At 42.5% G+C, this 20,244-nt stretch overlaps 1 protein-coding gene across 1 annotated transcript in view; it reads right to left on the reverse strand.

The window, feature by feature from the left end:
• The window catches only part of LOC135221351 (uncharacterized), a 219,911-nt gene that overhangs the window by 84,736 nt on the left and 114,931 nt on the right, over window positions 1-20,244 (reverse strand). The window contains 6 exon segments of the mRNA XM_064259153.1: window positions 126-207; window positions 372-464; window positions 817-945; window positions 15,077-15,245; window positions 17,543-17,625; window positions 18,086-18,201. Of these exon segments, the coding sequence (XP_064115223.1) occupies window positions 126-207; window positions 372-464; window positions 817-945; window positions 15,077-15,245; window positions 17,543-17,625; window positions 18,086-18,201 (672 nt within the window).

Raw genomic sequence — 20,244 nt, forward strand, 5'->3', positions numbered from 1 at the left:
TAAACACAGCACTATTTGTTGACAAAGGGAAGTAACAGGGGGGTCAATCTATCAATAAAATTCAAGGGAAAAAATCACAGATGCGAAAAAGTTGCCAACAATAAGAATAAAACAATTTGCAATACCTGGTTCTCTCTTTGTCAGCTCTGCATATATAAGATTCTCTTCCCTTTGTGTAACATCTCCAGACACATGTCCAGCAGGAATCTGGAAAGTTAATTTTATCACGGGGAAAAACAAGGCCAAACTTCTGAAGTCAGTCACAGGCAATGACTGCAAAAACTGTTATACTCACAAGCAAGTGGTTGACATAATTGCTACAATATTTCATTTTAATTAATTTCATAACCTAAAAACAAAATTCTACTTACATCAAGAGATGTCAACTTTTGTACTTGGTCAAGTATCAGTGATCTGAGAGGTGATATTACAATGCAAACACCATCATTCAAACATGCTGGTAACTGTAAATGATACAATATTGCCATTAAGAGAATGGTAACTGTGAGGTACAGTTTTAAACAGAAATTTTACTTAATCCAAATAATACATCTAGTTTACATACAACTGATGTACTTGTTCACCCTAACTGAAGCTGCCCTTAATTTGATTAATAATAAGGTTGTTACTGACTTCTAAACTTCATTTTCTCGTATCCACGACTGGGCATCCAATTTCATTTCCTTTCCACAACCAAGAGAGTTGTGACAGTCGATTGTTCACTTACATATATATAAAAAAATTGCTCAGTGCTATGATTGACCTAATATTAATACACCTAAATGGTTTGACTGACATGACTCGGGATAGCCTTACCTGGTAGCACAAGCTTTTCCCACCACCTGTTGGCATCAAAACAAAACAGTCTTTTCCTAGAAGGGCAGCATTGATAACTTCCTTCTGATTTTCTCTAAAACGCTGTAAACCAAAGACTTGGTGGAATACCTGTAAGGATTTATCATTATTAAAACATATAATCCACTGTATACTGTCCCATTATATTGTCTACCAAGGGGCACCACAGTCCATGAGAGGCCAACAATTTCTGGCCCCTTGACAAAATCTTAAAATTGCACAGGGCGAAAGGTACAAAGGAAATGTAATGCACACAGTGGACCTCTAGATTTGTACTAAGCAACTGAGATGAGACAATGAAAAATAAAATTTCAAACAATTTCCAAATCCCTTGTGGTAATGGGGAAGTACATGCTATGGAAATATGCAACAGGCAAGGAAAATATTAAAAAATTACTATCCATCAGTCGAACATGAGCTACAAATATATGGGGACAAAATCCTTAACATACCATTCATAACATGATCTGATGGCTAAGGCATTTCCCTTGTTTTATTAAGAATTTAAAAAAAAATTGCCTGTATGCCCCAAAACATCTTGTTCAACACTAGAACTATGCATTATGCATGATTTTCTATTGCTTAAGTTCTTTTTCTCTTCAATTTAACTGGATAAGAAGCTTAGATGTATAATTCATTAATTATATTTAATGTAAAATAAATTTTGTAATAATGAAAATCATTTTGAATACTATACATCGTGAAAAATGAATTACTTGTCCTCAGTTGGAAGGAAAACCAAGTGTTCAGTCATTGTTGTATGAGTCAACACCTCACTTTCTGCTTGCCAATTATCAAAATAAATCATGCAAGAGAAAGTAAAGAAATTATTATTCTTATCTCTCTTTTCACTAAACCTATATTAAAGATGACTTGTAAAAGAAATAGAATTTCTATTACATTGTACCTAAGGTTTTGTTGTGAAATTTCAGCTTGTACTGTTTGGCCTATAAGAGTAATGAGTGTGACTAGGCCTAGATTTAATTATTAATCTCCAAGCAATAATGACAGAAGAAGAAGAAGAAGAAGAAGAAGAAGAAGAAGAAGAAGAAGAAGAAGAAGAAGAAGAAGAAGAAGAAGAAGAAGAAAAGAAGAAGAAGAAGAAGAAGAAGCATATTATAAACATAATGTTATTTATTCATTTTCTGCCAATCAGGAAATATAGGCCTACTGGAATTCAGAAAAAGTTAGAAGCCAGAAGTTTTTAGTACTTAACAATACCAGTCTAAAAAATAAAACTATGAAAGTTTTTTCGAATCTCATGAAGGAATATTACCCTAACAAGAACTAACAGTCTAATAATTTGAAATATCATCACTTTTGCATGTTAAAAACCAATCTTTTCCTTATTTTGTTACAGCTAACGCAAAAGCATGTGAACATAGAATGTATGAGCATTAAAATGATATTGTTAAACTACAATAAAGTTTTGTACATACTTACCTGGCAGATATATACTTAGCTATAGTCTCCGACGTTCCGACAGAATTTCAAATCTCGCGGCACACGCGACAGGTAGGTCAGGTGGTCTACCTTACCCGCCGCTGGGTGGCGGGCGTATGAACCAATCTATCTCTCCAGCCAGATTTTTTCTCTTTCACCTGTCTCCTGAGGGGAGGCTGGGTGGGCCATTAGACGTATATATCTGCCAGGTAAGTATGTACAAAACTTTATTGTAGTTTAACAATATCATTTTTGTACATGAACTTCACTGCCAGATATATACTTAGCTGATTGGCACCCTTGGTGGAGGGTAAGAGACAGCTAAAGTAATAAGGAGAGATAAGAAACAACTGATGTTGTAGGATATAAATAACCTTGGTTCTTACCTGTTCAGGCAGAAGACTTCATTGATATTATCTCTGAGTCTGCGTTGCCTGGAGAGCTACAGCTAGGACGTGACCTGATGCTGAAAGACTCTCGGATCTACCACTGGGATATGTGATCCCTTTGTGTGGTAGAATCCAAGTCGGATCCTGTTAAAGGGAGTTCGTCCCTATCTTAACAGGTCCTAACCACTACTACTGCAAGGAGCCACACTCATCAGACCACCTAACCAAACTACTAAAGATTAGTATTACGACCTAAAGAGATGCCTTCATGCATCCTCTTTAAGGCAACCAACAACAACAAATACAAGGGGGAAAAATTTATACTACTAAACAGGATGAGTTCCAGCTCCCTGCCCCAGCACTGAATCCGCAGATACGTACGGGCCCAAGGCGAAGCATTTTTCGTAAGTGATTCTCACATCACGTAAGTAGTGGTTCGCGAACACTGACTGACATCTCCAGAATGTTGTCTCCATCAGATTTCGCACGGACATATTCTTGTTGAAAGCAAGAGAAGTTGCTATGGCTCTTACTTCGTGTGCTTTCACTTTAAGAAGCCTAAGATGTTCTTCTCTGCAGGATCCGTGTGCTTCTTTGATGAGGCTTCTCAAGAAGAAGGACAATGCGTTCTTCGACAATGGACGAGTAGGCTCTTTTACTGAACACCACAGGACCTCTCGGTTGGCTTTCAGTTGCTCTTTTCTTTTCTTCTAAGGTAGTATTTCACCATTCTCACTGGGCAAAGAGTTCTCTCGGGTTCTTCTCCTACCAAAGAAGATAACCCACGAATCTCGAAGTTCTTGGGCCATGGACTTGATGGGTTTCTCATTCTTTGCAAGAAAACCAGGAAGGAAAGAGCAAATGAGAGAGTCCTCCTTAAAACCCACATTACCATCAATCGCCTGAAGCTCACTCACTCTTCTGGCGGAAGCTAGAGCCATCAAAAACAGAGTCTTCCTGGTAAGGTCTCTGAATGAGGCTGAATTAGGGGGTTCAAACCTAGAGGACCCAAGGAATTGAAGGACTACATCCAAATTCCAGCTAGGTGTCTTAGGATACTGCATTTTCGTTGTGTTAAAAGACCTAATAAGGTCCTGTAGGTCCTTATCTTCCGATAAGTTGAGGCCCCTGTGCCTGAAAGACATTCGCCAACATACTACGATAGCCTTTAATCGTCGAAACGACTAAGCCACATTCTTGTCTTAAGAATAAAAAGAAGTCTGCAATTTGATTCACAGAGGTACTGGAAGAGGAAACGTTATTCCTCTTGCACCATCTTCTGAAGACATCCCACTTCGATTGGTACACTCGTAATGTGGAAGACCTCCTCGCTCTAGCGATTGCCTTAGCAGCTGCTGACGAAAAGCCTTTCGCTCTGACCAGTTTCTGGACAGTCTGAAGCCAGTCAGACTGAGAGCGGGGAGGTTTTTGTGGTACCTGTCGAAGTGGGGCTGTCTGAGTAGATCGCTCCTTAGAGGAAGCGATCTTGGAAAATCCACTAGCCATTCCAGCACCTCTGTGAACCAATCTTGTGCTGGCCAAAAGGGAGCTATCAAAGTCATCCTCGCGGAATCTGACTCTGCGAACTTTTTTAAAGTCAACCCCAGAATCTTGAAGGGGGGAAACGCGTATACATCGAGTCCTTTCCAATCGAGTAGGAGAGCGTCTATCCCTATTGCTCCTGGATCCGAGATGGGAGAGCAATACAGATCCAGTCTTTTGTTCTTTGAAGTTGCAAACAGGTCTAAGAGAGGCCTGCCCCACAACTTCCAAAGGCTCTGGCAAACATCTTGGTGCAGAGTCCACTCTGTGGGAAGGACCTGATCTTTCCTGCTGAGGAGATCTGCCCTTACATTCCTTTCTCCCTGTACGAATCTGGTGAGAAGTTTTATCCCCCTTTCTTCTGTCCACAGAAGAAGATCTCTTGCTGTTTCGTACAGAGAGAAGGAATGCGTCCCCCCCTGTTTCCTGATGTATGCCAGAGCCGTGGTGTTGTCCGAGTTTATTTGCACAACTGCTCCTGTCACATCTGACTCGAACTCCTTCAGAGCAAGCCACACGGCTATTAGTTCTTTCCTGTTGATGTGCCAGGAAGACTGGTCCCCCATCCAGGTTCCTGACACCTCCTTGGTTCCCAGAGTCGCCCCCCAACCTGTTTCCGACGCATCGGAGAACAACACCGGCTGGGGTTCTGGGATTGAAGAGGCAGTCCCTGCGAGAACTTGTCGGGATCCGCCCACCATGCTAACTCCTTCTTGATTTGAAGAGTAATTGACAGGGAGAACTTCAAATCCTGAGAAGGACGACTCCAATTCCGATGAAGAAAGAATTGGAGCGGTCTCAGGTGCAACCTTCCTAGGGAAACAAATTGCTCCAGTGAGGAGAGCGTCCCCAGCGGACTCATCCACTCCCTCACTGTGCATACTTCTTTCCCTAAGAAGGTTGTTACTTTTTCGAGTCCCCGGGCTATCCTCTCCTGTGACGGAAAAGCCCGAAAACTCAGAGAGTTCATCTGGATCCCCAGATAAACGCACTCTTGAGCGGGAATCAGACTTGACTTCTGCAGATTGACCAGAAGTCCTAAGGAATAAGTCAAATCCAGGGTTTTCTTCAAGTCCTTCAGACAACGATCTCTGGAATTGGCCCTTATAAGCCAATCGTCGAGATAGAGCGAAATCCTCACCCCTTCTAGGTGAAGCCATTGTGCCACATTCCTCATGATGGCCCGTAAAGACTTGGGGGGCCGTGGAGAGGCCAAAACACAGGGCCCTGAATTGGAAGATTCTTCCTCCCATCATGAATCTTAGAAACTTCCTCGAGGAAGGATGGATTGGTACGTGGAAGTAAGCGTCCTGTAAGTCCAAGGACACCATCCAGTCCCCTGGACGGAGTGCTGCTAACACCGAGGCAGTGGTCTCCATCGTGAACTTCTTCTTTTCGACGAAGAAGTTCAGGGCGCTTACATCCAACACCGGTCTCCATCCCCCTGAGGATTTCGGAAAGAACTAGGAACAGGCGGTTGTAAAAGCCTGCCGAAAGATGATCTGCCACTAGTTCGATCGCCTCCTTTTCCAGCATCTGATCTACCGCTAGTCGGAGGGCTTGATTCATGATGGGGTCCCTGTATCTGGCCGTCAACTCCCTCGGGGTATTCGTCAAGGGAGGCCTCGAAGAGAACGGGATTAGATAGCCCTTCCTCAAAATTGACAGGGTCCAGGCATCTGCGTCTTTCTGGGCCCAGACTTCTGCAAACTGTAAAAGCCTGGCGCCTACAGTTGTCTGAAGGACTTGAGTCTTACTTGGGAGGTTTGATTGACTTCGTAAAAGTCCTCCCTCTTCTATTTGGTTTCCGACCTCTGAACGAAGAGGATCTAGAGGTAGATGCCCCTCGAAAGGGTTCCTGAGAGGTCGGCTTAGCTTTCTTTGTCTTAGTCTGGAAGGTAGGGCGCGGCTTCCTTGCAGACTGCGCTAGAAGGTCCTGCGTAGCTTTGGCAGAGAGAGCCTTCGAAATGTCTAGAACCAGGTGTTTAGGAAACAGCTGTGTAGAGAGAGGGGCAAAAAGCAAAGACGATCTCTGAGCATGTGAGACCGACTTTGTTAAAAATGAGCAAAATACTGATCTTTTCTTCAAGACCCCTGCTCCAAACAGTGAAGCTATTTCGCTGGCCCCATCTCTCACCGATTTATCCATACAGGATAAGACACAATTCAAATCCTCCGGAGAAAACGTGTCCGTCCTTGAGTTTTTCTTGGCTAGGACTCCGAGGGACCAATCGAGAAAGTTGAAAACTTCCAAGACTCTAAAAATGCCTTTTAGAATGTGATCCATTTCATTCATTGCCCACGTAGTTTTGGCCGAATTCAAAGCTGATCTTCTAGTGGCGTCTACTAGTGCCGAAAAATCTGCGTCAGCTGAAGACGGAAGGCCCAGTCCCAAGGGTTCTCCTGTCTCATACCAAAATCCTGTCCGTCCTGAAAGCTTCGACGGAGGGAAGGCAAACATTGTTTTCCCCGCTTCTTCTTTAGTACGCATCCATGAACCGAAACTCTTGAGCGCTTTCTTCATAGAAAGAGTCGGTTTCATTCTCACACACGAAGATCCTTTCGTTGCTTTCGCTGTGGAGAACAACGAGTGTGGAGAAGGAGGAGCAGTAGGGCTCAAAGACTCTCCGAACTCCTGAAGGAGAAGCTCTGTGAGCTTCTTGTACGAAGAAACTGTTGCCGAAGTATTAGTTTCTTCCTCAGAGGCTTCCTGGTCTTCTTGAGGAGGAGAACGGGGATGAGGATCCTTATGAGAATCCTTAGATGATTTCCTAGCTGGGGTACAGTGCGATGAAGGAGACAAACGTCTTGAATGAGGAGAAGATTCCAAAGTAGAAAGGCGTACAGGAGAACGACGAGTTGTAAAAGAAGGACGCTTATCCGAAATTCTTGTCTAAACTCGCATTCCTTCCTAATGCAGACAAACTCTTAACAGCAAAAGAGGAAGGACTCCTTTCTCTAGAAAGACCACGTCTATCCCTAGGGAAACTACGAGAGGGAGAGCGCCTGCTAAGATCCTGGCGCCGATCGTGAGGAGAGCGGCTACTAGGCGCCGAGCGCCTATCTGTCACAGGGCGCTTAGTGGAATCCTGGCGCCTACCAAGCGGCGAAACGTTGCTAAAAATAGGGCGCCTTTCAGGAGCAGGGCGCTTGAGAGGCTCTTGATGCCTACGAAGCGGAGAGCGGCTGCTACGCTCCGAGGCGCTTAAACGAAACAGGGCGTTCTGCGAGATCTTGGTCCTTACCAAGGGGAGAACGTCTGTAAGGCTCCGAGCGCCTAACAGAATCAGGGCGCTTGAGGCGTTCTTGACTTCTAGCAAGAGGAGACCGATCAGGAGTTAGGGAGTCTCGAGAACGAAGAGCGCCTACTAGGAGAACGAAGCAAACGAGGATCAAGGTGTCTTTCTCCAGGAGAACAGCTACTAAACGAATGACGCTTACCAGGAGCAGGGCTCCTACTAGACTCTTGATGTCTACAGGGGAGGAGCGAACTCCATGCGATGAGCGCCTACCAAGTCCACGTTATCCGACGCCCCTGATCTACAGTAGTCGGAAGGAGAAGTGCGCCTACTTTCAGAAGGGCATTCCCTAGTTTCTCTGAGAAGACGAGGAGAAGAAAGATGAGACGGAGACGACGAACCAAGTCTTCTATGACCTGAGCGACTCTCTCTTCTTGCACGAACTCTAGAAGAAGGAGAAACAGAAGGGGCTGAGCGTCTACCCGAGGCAGGAATCCGATTTGAGGAAATATCTTCATAGTCCAAGGAGCGCCTATCCGTCGAATGGCGTCTCGACACCTCCGAGCGGGAGTGGTGTTCCTCTCGTGAAATGTTACGATGTGTAGAAGAATCCTCAAAAGAAGGAGAACGCCGATTACAAGGAGAGCGCTCTTCCGACGAAACGCGCCTCGATCTCTTGATCGGGAGAGACAAATCCTTCCTTCTACGCGATCTCGATGCCAAGGAGTCCGCCAAGGCTGTGATCTGAGCTTGTAGGCCCGCTAGCACTCGAGAAGGAGAGTCCCCAGGATCTTCTTCCGAAGCAAGCTCAGCGCGAGGCGCTCGCGGGAGAAGGAGGGCGATCACCGGATCTCCTAGGCTTCTTTGCTTGCAAGGAAGCTACATCAGAAAAGTCTACTGGGCTGGACGCTAACGTACTGAAGGGAGCCTCCGCAGCCCTCTTCAACGGGCGTGACGCCTCCTTAAGAGCTCCAACCACGCTTCGGCGAAGGAGAAGAGGATGACGAAAAAACACTGGCGAAGAATATTCTTCTTCTTACGATCCAAGGCAGCTGGGAGCGAACTTCAGGATCTGCTGAGGGGACGCCTGACCGGTGGGGGCTCTCCCTAGCCCTCCTGCGGCTTTCGACTTTCCTCCTCCACTGGAACTGGGAGTCTGGAAGAGGTCTAGGCCTGGAGGCACTAAGGAGCCGGTCAGACGCACCCTCCACATCACTGGTACACTGCACTTATCATCACTGACACTCTTACCTTGATCAGTACGAAGATTCTTGTCTTCCTTAGAACACAAGGAAGCTTTTGAGGCCGCCGCCTCCGAAGACGAATCTACGGCTTCGGTGCGGGGAGCAGGAGCTGAGACCTGGGAGGAAGGTTCTAAAACTACATTAATGTTAGTTTCATTCTCACTCATTCTCGACCTGCTCGAACTCCTTGAAGAAGCTTTACGTACCCTATCCCTTTCAAGTTTCCTAATATAAGAAGAAAGAGCCTTATATTCATCTTCGTTCAAAACCTCACACTCTTGACACGGGTTACTAAACGAACATTCATTCCCCCTACATTTAACACAGAAAGTGTGAGGGTCAACCGCAGCTTTCGGTAACCTCACCTTACATCCATCGGTCACACATACTCTAAACAAAACCGGAGTTTTGGAAACAGAATCAAAATCAGACATTCTACAGGAAAATCCAGCGCAAAGTCAATAACGGTCCACAATCAGCGTATGCCAAGCCAACATAGAGCGAATACGTCACCAAAATGTCCAAATCAATCTCCAGGCAAGCGAGAAATGAAGAATATATCGGAATGAACCGACAACAGTTGTTATCGCTTCAGCGACAGAAAAAAATCTGACTGGAGAGATAGATTGGTTCATACGCCCTGCCACCCAGCGGCGGGTAAGGTAGACCACCTGACCTACCTGTCGCGTGTGCCGCGAGATTTGAAATTCTGTCGGAACGTCGGAGACTATAGCTAAGTATATATCTGGCAGGGAAGTTCATGTACAAAAATCAATAATTCTGTGAGTGATGTTTACATCTTAATACTTTATTGGATTTTTCTTTCGTTCTTTCTTTTTTGCTATAATGGTGGGGTGGAAACATACATCAGGTACTCCCAGGGATCATTAGTTTGCTATCCATCTTAACTGAGGGTGAAAATGTATCTATGAATTCTTTTTTAGTTGCATGAATGCAACAAAACTTGAAATCTCTACAGTAACAAACTTTACACTGGTTTTTCAAAGGGTGAAGGTAAGGTTGCCTAAGGAACACATTTAAGTGTCTAAAATCATGCGTGCTCTTCAGTCTTTATGACTGCACATCACACAACTGTCTTATGAGCTACTTATGACTAATTCTAAACCAGCCCAAGAACAGCCTTTATTAAGCTCAGAGGTCTGGATAAACTAATCCTTTATAATAATAATTACTAATTCTAATCTTAGTTCTAAATGAAAGCCCAGTACAACACTGTATTACAGTGCCAAGATCATTATAAAGAATTTTGCTCAAAACAAGACTACCTGGCTAAAATTATATGAACCTTGGTGCAATATCATATTGTCCATGAAACTTGAAATGGAATAGTATGTTTCCTATTGACGGTCATATAGGAGACCTTGGATTATTAACCCTCTTACGCCGATTGGACGTATTAAACGTCGAGTCAAAATGTCTCCCGTATGCCGATTGGACCGTACCATACGTCGACTCAAAAAAGTTTTTTTTTAAATTCGCGGGAAAAAACTACTTATAGGCCTACCAGCCGAAAACTTTTGAATCACGCGCCTTGGGGGGATGCTGGGAGATCACGGATCAAGGCCTTGTTTTGTTTTGAAGCGTGACCCAAGTGCGCATGCGCGGAATCCTTCCTTCTCGCTCCAGCCAGCATCATCGTAGCATCATCCGTCAGCGATCTTTTGCCGCAATCGTGTTTGACTGAGCTTGTGCGAGACTTTGAACATTTGTGTTGGTACAGAACGTTCATAGAGATGTCTGACCGTCGTATGACACGCGAAAGGCGCGTTTTACCCGTCGGAAGGGATCGTGTTAGAAGAGTTTTGGACTTGGATGCTGGCGAAGGACCCAGCACCCAACCTGACCTCGCTCCTCAACGCCGTTCTGTGCGACCACGTGTCGATGAAAGTGCTTCGAATGTGTCTCACTTGCCGTTAGTAACCCCAAGGAAACATCGTGCCATCCTTAGGGGAGGGGCATTCGTAGGAATTTGGGAGGGGGGCTCAAACCAAGAGACATTGACGATTATTTATCGGAGCTCGATCGAGAGCATTTGGCAAGTCCTCATTTTGATGGCGGGTTGGTCAATCCAGTGACGAGGACATTACTCCCGATCATAGTGATGACGAGGATTATTTGCCCCCAATGTCCGTTCGAGGGTCACATCCCGAAAGTGAACTAGAATTTAGTAGTTATAGTGCTTATGAGGGGGAATCTGAGGACGATGATTTAGGATCAAGTTTTGTTGGCGATGATGATACGGAAAGCGAAGGCTTGAGTGAGGGAGATGGGCCAGTGAGGGGGTTCGTGTGGGAAATCGTGCCCGCGCTCTGCCCGCCCGCGCAGCGCGCAGGGGCACGTAGAAGGTCGGATAGTCGTGCTAGCCTAGGGTCGTCCGAGAGCGACGATGGGTGGACAGAGGACCCCACACCACCTACCATGCATCCATTTACGGCAAATCCTGGCCTCACCGTACCTGTTCCCCTGACTGCTCTGGGTTTTGTTCAGCTTTTCCTTACGCGGGAATTGCTGGAGTACCTGGTAGCAGAGACGGTGGACTACGCCAGGTATTGCCGTGATGAACTACGCACGACATTATCTTATCACTGGCGAGGCTGCGACCTCCCTGACATGGCGCATTTTTGGGGCTCCACGTTTTTTTTTGGATTGATTCCTGCTGCCGACGTCAGGATGTATTGGAGGCGTAATTTTCTTTTATGTACGCCCAATGTGCCCGGCATTATGCCCCGTGATACTTTCCTGGCGTTGGACAGATATTTTAACGCCTTCAACCGAAGGGCCATACCCCGGAATAACTCTGATCGCCTCATTTTGATGCGCCCAGTGTTGGAATATATTCGTGAACGCTGTAAAACTCTCGTGATTCCTGGAAAGAACCTTTCTTTAGATGAGGGGATGATGCCTTACAAAGGACGTCTAAGCATCAAAGTGTATAACCCCAAGAAGCCGAAGAAATATGCGTGAAATTTTTTTTATTACCGAGGCCAACACTGGCTACGCCGTGGACTTTTCGGTGTATTCCGGGGTCTTCTCCACGATGCGTGACACTGTTTTCGAGCTTGTGGATCGTTTCCGTAACCAGGGATACCACCTGTTTATGGATAATTATTATAACTCGGTATCCCTGGCCAAGGAACTGTATGATGCAGGTGTTCACGTCAGTGGTACCCTTCGGTTGGTGCGTGGGGCCCCGAATTCCCTCAAGAGGTACGCTAGCCATCAGCAACATCTGGCAAGAGGAGAGACACAGTGGCGGCGGAAGGGAGCTGTCTTCGTCATCTGTTGGAAGGGTGTCCGACTCGTCCCCATGATTACGACGAGCCATGAACCTGTCCAAGAGGAGATCGTGCAGCGGAAGAAGACGCGTCGACAGGGGCCGAGTTGTGTATGAGCAGTTTCGTGTTGAGCGCCCTACCGTCATTGGGCACTACAATAGGCACATGGGAGGAGTTGATCTCTTTGATCAACTCATCCAATATTATCCCTTCGCCAGGAGAACCAGAAGGTGGACACAGAAGCTCCTCAAATACATCCTTCAGTTGGCCCGGCCAAAATGCCTACGTACTCTACTGTGGGTACTACGGTCCCGATCTACGGAGGATGAGCCACTTACAGTTCCTTGAGGCAGCCGGGGAAGCCCTCATCAACTTTGATCCCAAATGAGTGGCCTTCCATGTCTGCCCCCCTGCCCCGAGCTGTAGATCTACCCATAGAGGAAAGGGCAGACCTTCGGGGTGCCAACTTCGGTCCATCCCTTCTGCCGACGCCCCTGCTGCTGACGCCCTCGCTGCCGCCGCCCCTGCTGCTGACGCCCCTGCTGCCGCCGCCCCTGCTGACGCACCCCCGCGACCCTGCGCCCCTCTCGTCGGGTAGTGGACCCTCCGTGTCGGCTAATGCCAGGGGATCACACACTGGATCTCCTAGAAGGGCGCAGGCAGAAACGGTGCGGGTGTGCCATATGAATGGCAGAAGGAGAGACCCGGTTCTTCTGTCGCACCTGCAAGATAGCTCTATCAGGGTTCGGGGAGTGTGACCGCAAATACCACAGTGTGGCCTTGTATTGGAGTGCGACTCAGCGGCGGTCAAGGGAGGGCGCACGGAACCGCGCCCTATCCCAGCGGCCGTAAGGGCGCGCGTCTCCCTCCTCCACCTGTACCTCGTCATGTCGAGAGGAAAAAAATGCAAGACTCTTCAATGGAGGAGGGAGAAAACAAGAATAGAACGAAGAGTCAGGATTACGAGTGAGTATTCTGCATTTATTTTATATTTAGTTTATATTTATTACAATTTTTTATATATCTGAATGTGTGCATGATAAAATAATAATAAGACATTTCATTGTATGCGAAAGAGAAGTGTCACCTGCATTCCTTTTATTTATGTATTGGTACCAGAATCGAAGAATGTAATATATATATTTTACGTATATTATATATACGTATATATATATATATATTATAATATATATATATTATATATATATATATATTATATATAAAGGATTTTTTTGGGGGGGTAAGCAAATTACTTACAGTCTAGTAATATTCAATCATTTATCTTCATTTTAAAACATATTGCAAGTCTCTAGAACAATATCTCGATTTATGGTGAATATTTGAAAAAAAATATTTTTATTCCGTCCGCCGGCGCCGATTCTCGGCCGAAAATCGCGGAAACGCGTAGGTCACCCATTCTCCTAATAATTTTGTGCCTTTTCATATTACGCTTATTTTATAGTTTTATATGGAAATGGAATTGGCGCAAAAAACATGCACAATATAACAAAAACATTGGAAGGTATTTGTAGCATTTTATCCATTTTTGAAATATTTGTCATATTAAAGTACCGATAAGTTACGTGAAAAAACGACGATCGGTCAACTTTGACTCAACCGAAAAGGTAAAAAAACGCCATTTATAACATAAAAATCTTACAGTGCTAGTAATATTCAAATCATTTATCTTCATTTAAAACAGATTGCAAAGTCTCCTAGAACCAATAGCTCGATTTTTATGGTAATTTTTGAAAAAAATAATTTTTTCCCCTCCGCGCGACGATTTTCGGCCGAAAATCTCGGAAACGCGTAGGTCACAATTCTCCAATAATATTTTTTGTGACTTTTCATATTTACGCTTTTTGTTTTTTTTAAAGGTTTATATATGGAAATGTGCGCAAAAAAAACAAAGCACAATACAACAAAAAATATTGGAAGGTTGTAGCATTTATCATTTTTGAAATATTTGCATATAAAGTACGATAAGTACGAAAAAAACTACGAATCGCGGTCAACTTTGACTCAACCGAAAAGGTTAAAAAAACGCAGTTTATAACATAAAAATCTTACAGTCTAGTAATATTCAATCATTTATCTTCATTTTAAAAACATATTGCAAGTCTCTAGAACAATATTCTCATTTATGGTGAATATTTGAAAAAAAATATTTTATTACCGTCCGCGCGCCGATTTTCTCGGGGCCGAAAAATCTCGGAAACGCGTAGGTCACATTCTCCTAATATTTGAGCCTTTTCAATATTACGCTTTTTTTAAATGTTTTATATATGAAAATGTGCGCAAAAACATGCACAATATAACAAAAATTATTGGAAGGTTGTAGCATTTCTCATATTTTTTATATTTGCATATAAAAAAAAACTTTTAACAAAAATTCGACATTCGGTCAACTTTAACTCGTTCGAAATGGTAAAAAACTGCATTTGTAAGCTAAAACTCTTACAGTATCGTAATATTCAATCATTTTCCTTCATTTCGAAACAAATTGCAAGTCTCTATAACAATATTTCGATTTATGGTGTAATTTTTAAAAAAATTATTTTTTTACATCCGCGCGCTACGAATTCATGCATCATTTTGTGATAATATTTTCTCTGTGTTGCTTTTATCGTTTTACAATGTGTTATATATCAAAATGATCGCAATTTAGTGCACATTACAACGAAAAAAAAGTAACTTGTTACCTCTAACCGTTTGGCGCACAGCGCGATTTGAATACAATTATGTATGATTTTTTTTTTTTTTCGCTACCATATATCGCATTATTTATATAGATAATGATATTATTTTTTTTTTTCATTTTCTGATGATTGCATTCTAAACTTCAGGCAATGACAAAAAAAGGAGCCAAAAATGAACTCTTAATCTTCAAAGTACGCGCGCTGTAAATTTTTGAAAAAATTATTTTTTCCACTTCCGCGCTCACTCCAAACCAGGCCCGGCATACGGGAGACGTTTTGATTTTTAGGGCCCCGGCGTAAGAGGGTTAACTTGACAGACGAAATTAAATGGATGGCACAATCAATCAATGACCAATAAATCATAAATACCTTTAACATTTCCTTTGTGTGTGCATAGTTCATGCCACTGAATTCTCCTGTAGCTCCATCATTTCTAACATTGCCGTGGAAATGACCCTTGGTGCTCTCTGGGCTCTTCTTGTAAGACTGTTGTGTGCTACTAATGTATGCTTTTTTGGGCTGGTTATTGTGCATTCTCCTGTAAAAATGATGCAAAAAAATCTCGTCAACATGTATTTTTAACCGAAACATGGTATATTACTGAAAACTTGATTGTTTAAAAAAATTCTCACTGCAACAAATGCAGAGTAGCAGCAACACCACTAGCACAAGACTATCAAACTTCCTAACTTTGGTTGCAGATAAAGATCCAAATAAAATAAATGCCTTAGTAGATTAGAAGATCATTTGCAGGTAATCCTACTGTATATGAACACATACCTGAAATGACCACACTTACATATGCAGTAGGAATGCTCCAAACTATTTATATTAAATAAAAAAATACAAGATTTATTATACCTGGAAACCTTTGCACTAACATCATACTTTGATGTGATGCCTTAAAAATCAATATTGTGACAAAACAAGTTGATGGACCTCAATCTCTCTTGGAAGTAGCTTAACTGGCATGAACATCATTTGCAATCTGAAGACTGTTCAATGATTTCCGAGGTCTCTCAACCATTAGCATAAGGAATTAGAGCCATGCATGTCACCCCCATGGTGAAATTCACAATGACGATAAGGTGATTGCTTACTAACAAACAGTCAAGCACTTCACATGGCTTGAAATCCTCTACCGAATATTCATGAATTGGTGAGCACAATTGCTTGTTAAGAATTGAGTACACTCAACCTGTAAAGTGCTTACCGTCAAATTCCAATAAAAGCAGAAGACAAACCCTACACTACTTTCAAAATATATGGAGGATTTTATCAGTTTGGAAGGATACCCTTTGTGGTAACAAAAGGAATATCTGCCTCCCAACATTATAGATGGCCTATGTGGAGTAGCTGCTTTCCAAAGTTACAGGTGGAATGATAAAAGAAGCTACAAGTATTGTGATACGTTGGCATATATGTACTACTGAGGCCACAGTATGTCAGAAAATCAAGTTGATTAGTTCATGGAAGATATTAGCATAATAATCGAATACCCAACCTACCAGCTCTGAGAAACATGCTTTCTCTTTCATCATTGTTGAAATGAACATGCCAGACCATGCTACATATCATAGCATTGCCAAGCCAAATACAAGCATTCACTGACCAAAAATTAGTTGAATGTCAATGATGAGGCATTGTGTAAGTGGAAACATTTTCTTATTAGGCATATACATATTCTAATCTAATAACAAACCAGAAATCAGTTGCATTTTGGTATGTTGGAAAAGAAGCTGAAAAGATCAAGAATAACAAAACTGCAATATATTATCATGAGTTATCATGCTACTCTTTCATTACATCTTACATTGTCCAAGCTCGGACAATCATGCTGCTGACTCCAGCTCTACATTTATTGCTAAGCAGCAGGCTCTGAAGCATGGAAAGAACTTCACAATTCTTTGTACAATCCTGGCACATCACAAATATAACTTGTATTGTATGCAAACAGAAGTTCCTTTATTCAGTTTAGCATTTCAAGGCCAAGGAAGCATCTTGTGCCCTTATATAAACAAAGATACAGCAGCAATTCCACAAAGTCCACCCAGGTGACTTAATCAAGACCAAATACTCCTTTTGAAAGGCCAAATGATCACTTCAATGGTCCTCTATTTATATCCAACATAAATTTTTATTAAACAGTAACTTACAGCAAATTTCTTTTGTAAATCCTACTTTGACAATACGTACATCTAATACAGTAAGCAGTTGCCTTTAACAACTGTTCACATTTTTTGGAATGCTTTCTTTTATCCCTTCTGATAGAGGTCAATCTCTCATGTCTGGTATGGCTAGGACAAATGAAACTTTCAATGTAACAATTTGGAATACCAACTGCACTTCAGTTACAGGATAACTTATATTTTCCATTTTCATCTTTAGCACAACCCCTTAATCCATTCTATCCCCTCTACACAACTACATTTTGGAACACAGTAAACAACTCAAAAGTGATATTGTGAGCTTATCACCTTTCACACATACACACAGGCTTCCTGTTCTAATGACACAAATAAACAAATTAAAGGTCTTAAAAACTAAATCTTCACTTGACCATCTAATAAAGTTTGCTCTTTAAAATAAAATCAATACTATCACAACAAATATCTGAAACTAGCTATTCAGTGCTCTGCTGAATTGACACAGGGGTTATATTAAAATTATTAATACCAATAAATCACTAACTCATTACAGTAATCAAAGTAACTAACTTGTCAAATATTTCAAGACATATACTTTCTGAATGCCTACTTTATTACCAAGCATCTTACAAAAATTTGATATCATTTGTATAAAATCAGGGAAATAAAGAAATAACATAATACTTACTGTGCACCTGATGCCAAAGTTACAGATTCATCAAGGTCGTCATCAAAATCAACTATCTTTTTTTTGTTTGCTGACCTCCATGGCTGTTAGAAATATACGAAATTTTTAAACAGACACTACCTTTTGTAATTAAAGTCAATCCACATAATAGCAATAAAATCTAGAGGAAAAATAATTTTTTTAGATCTAGTCCAAATATACCTAAGACCAATATGAACAATGATCTTAAGATACTAAATGAGTCCAAAATATAAAGAAAAATACAGAGGATGTAATATATTTATTTAATTTTCAAGATCTATACATCAAAACCCATTTACTTATGCCCTCCCCATAGGAGACGACAGCTACTGTGTGCTTGGTAAGAAACTTTGGACAATACAGTTCATTCTCTCAGCTCCAAGCCATATTGCTTCCTGCCTTTTAGTATCTTCCTACCTAGTTGTCCAACTCCCTCATCCTTGACTGTACAATACTACCATGAAATCTTTACAGGCATAACTGAAAAATTAAAATGATAAAAACAATGACCATCACACTAACCTCATCTTGTACAACCTCCGTGTTTTCATCAATATATTCCAAGTCAAAATCATCATTGAATGCCTGTGTGTCAGGGTCAAGAATCATCTGAGTTCCATTAGGTATTTCTACAGGGACTGGAGAAAAAAAAAACATCATAAAATCTTTAAAAAGTTCATGGCAATGGAGAGAGACTCTGTAACACCTAAATATTTATTATTGCAAACAAGTCTTTTCACACAAATCCATCACTGTAATCATATGTTGTAGTGTAAACTGCCTATTTCCTCAGACATGGAAACACATCATAACATCCTTGTATTAGTAAAGACTGAAAAACCTCTACTACATTTTTTCTAAAAAGCAATAGTAACAGAAGGGAGGTGGGTACTTACTCTAGGATTAATGGGTTTGTAATTTAAATCTTGCTTTACAAAATAAAGTTTTATTCCACACTCATTAATGAAATATTGCCAGAATGTCAATATAGGTGGGATGGCAAAGTCGTTCAAAGCCTCCAGAGCTAAGTCAAGTACCTCAGGATGAGTGGAAGACTGAAATCAAACAAGGTTAGAAAGCAACCTCCGTAAAAACGAAGTGGAAAGACTAGGTTGCAAGCAAAACATTGGTATATATAATGGTACAGAGTCTGCAGTCACTGAAAGGAAACATGAAGCATGAGGACAGGTGTCCAGGAAAGCCTTGCAAGACTGTGCCTGCCAACCATCTAATGACAAGTGCTTCAAGGACTTACAACAGCTGCTTTAGGCATCATGTTTGGAGTCACAAGGTGCTTCACCTGGCTAGTATGTAATGCACAAGATGAGTTAAGAGACCTAGCAAAGGATAAAGCTTGGTCTCCTTGGAGGAGCTATAATTTTTAAAAATACTCTATGGCAAGCCCTAATATGGAAAGTGCTATAAATTTTTCACTCTTTGCAAAGAATCCAAAGTGGCAAAAATAGGAGAAAAAATAGCAGAAAGTGTACTTCCTGAAGAATCATTACAAACCGGAATGCTTGCATCATGCATGCTAAATGAGCTATCTTACAGATAACATCATAAGCTGGAGCCTGTACATCATTTGAACAAACATGTGCTACCTTGAAGGACAACATCAGACATTGGAGATTGTGTGCCATGCTCACTAAGAGAACCACCAGTTAAAATAACATCAGGCACTAAGGGCACAACATCCAAACATGTGCTAATTGATAAAGGCAAGTTGGTGTTTGGCATAGCCTTCAGTTCTGCTGCTACATGATGGTGGTGTGTCCAAGTTTATACCTCCCGAAAAAGAGATTTAGTGCAGGGAGGCTGACAGCCATACACTCTCACCCCCTCCCCCCCTGAGGGAGAGAGAAATCATCAGTTAGGTTTTCAAAGAACATTTTTACACTCAATTCCACCTGCTGATGCAGAGATGAGAAGTGAAAGTAATTGTAACCTCCCCATTTTGCCATTTTGGGGATTTTGCAGGCTTTCAGAGCCACAGCAGTAGAAGAGCTTGAGAGTAGTTATTAGATCTCCATTCCTCCACAAGAAAGATCTCTCGCTCAAAAGAGATACTGAAAAGACTCCAGACATGAAAAGATAGATTCTACCAATTGGCGGTATCTCTCCACATGAGACCGGTGGAGAAGGTTGTCCTAAGGTGGAATCTCTCTTGGCCACTCAGCTTGGGGCAACAAGGAGCTATGAGGGTCATCGTAAGACTTTGGAACCAAACAATGGAATTTCTCTTCATTCACCCCCTCCGGATCTGCTCCTGTTCTCAGACGCCTCCTCCAGATCTGCTCCTGTTCTCGGACACCTCCTCCGAAGGTTGGAGTGTTCATCTCGAAGAGCTCCTGGCCTCAGGGGCATGGAGCGCACAGGACAAATAACTCCACATCACTGTGTTTGAGTTGAAGGCAGCTTTCCTGGGTCTTCAGGAGTTTTGAGAAAGAGTGATGGGGCACTTCGTCCTCCAACCTCCCTGAATGTTCCCAGTAGTAAGGCGGTCCCCGGCTTACGACGGTTCCGGCTTACGACGTTCCGAGGTTACGACGCTTTTTCTTAAATATTCAATGGAAAATCCGTCCTGGGTTACGACGCTTGTTCCGAGGTTACGACGCTGACGCTTCCGACGCTCCGAGTTAACGACGCTTTTAAAAAACGCATGCTATGATAAAAATCCT

Source organism: Macrobrachium nipponense, chromosome 2 (genome assembly GCF_015104395.2).
Source record: "Macrobrachium nipponense isolate FS-2020 chromosome 2, ASM1510439v2, whole genome shotgun sequence".
In the NCBI taxonomy this organism is placed as follows: domain Eukaryota; kingdom Metazoa; phylum Arthropoda; class Malacostraca; order Decapoda; family Palaemonidae; genus Macrobrachium; species Macrobrachium nipponense.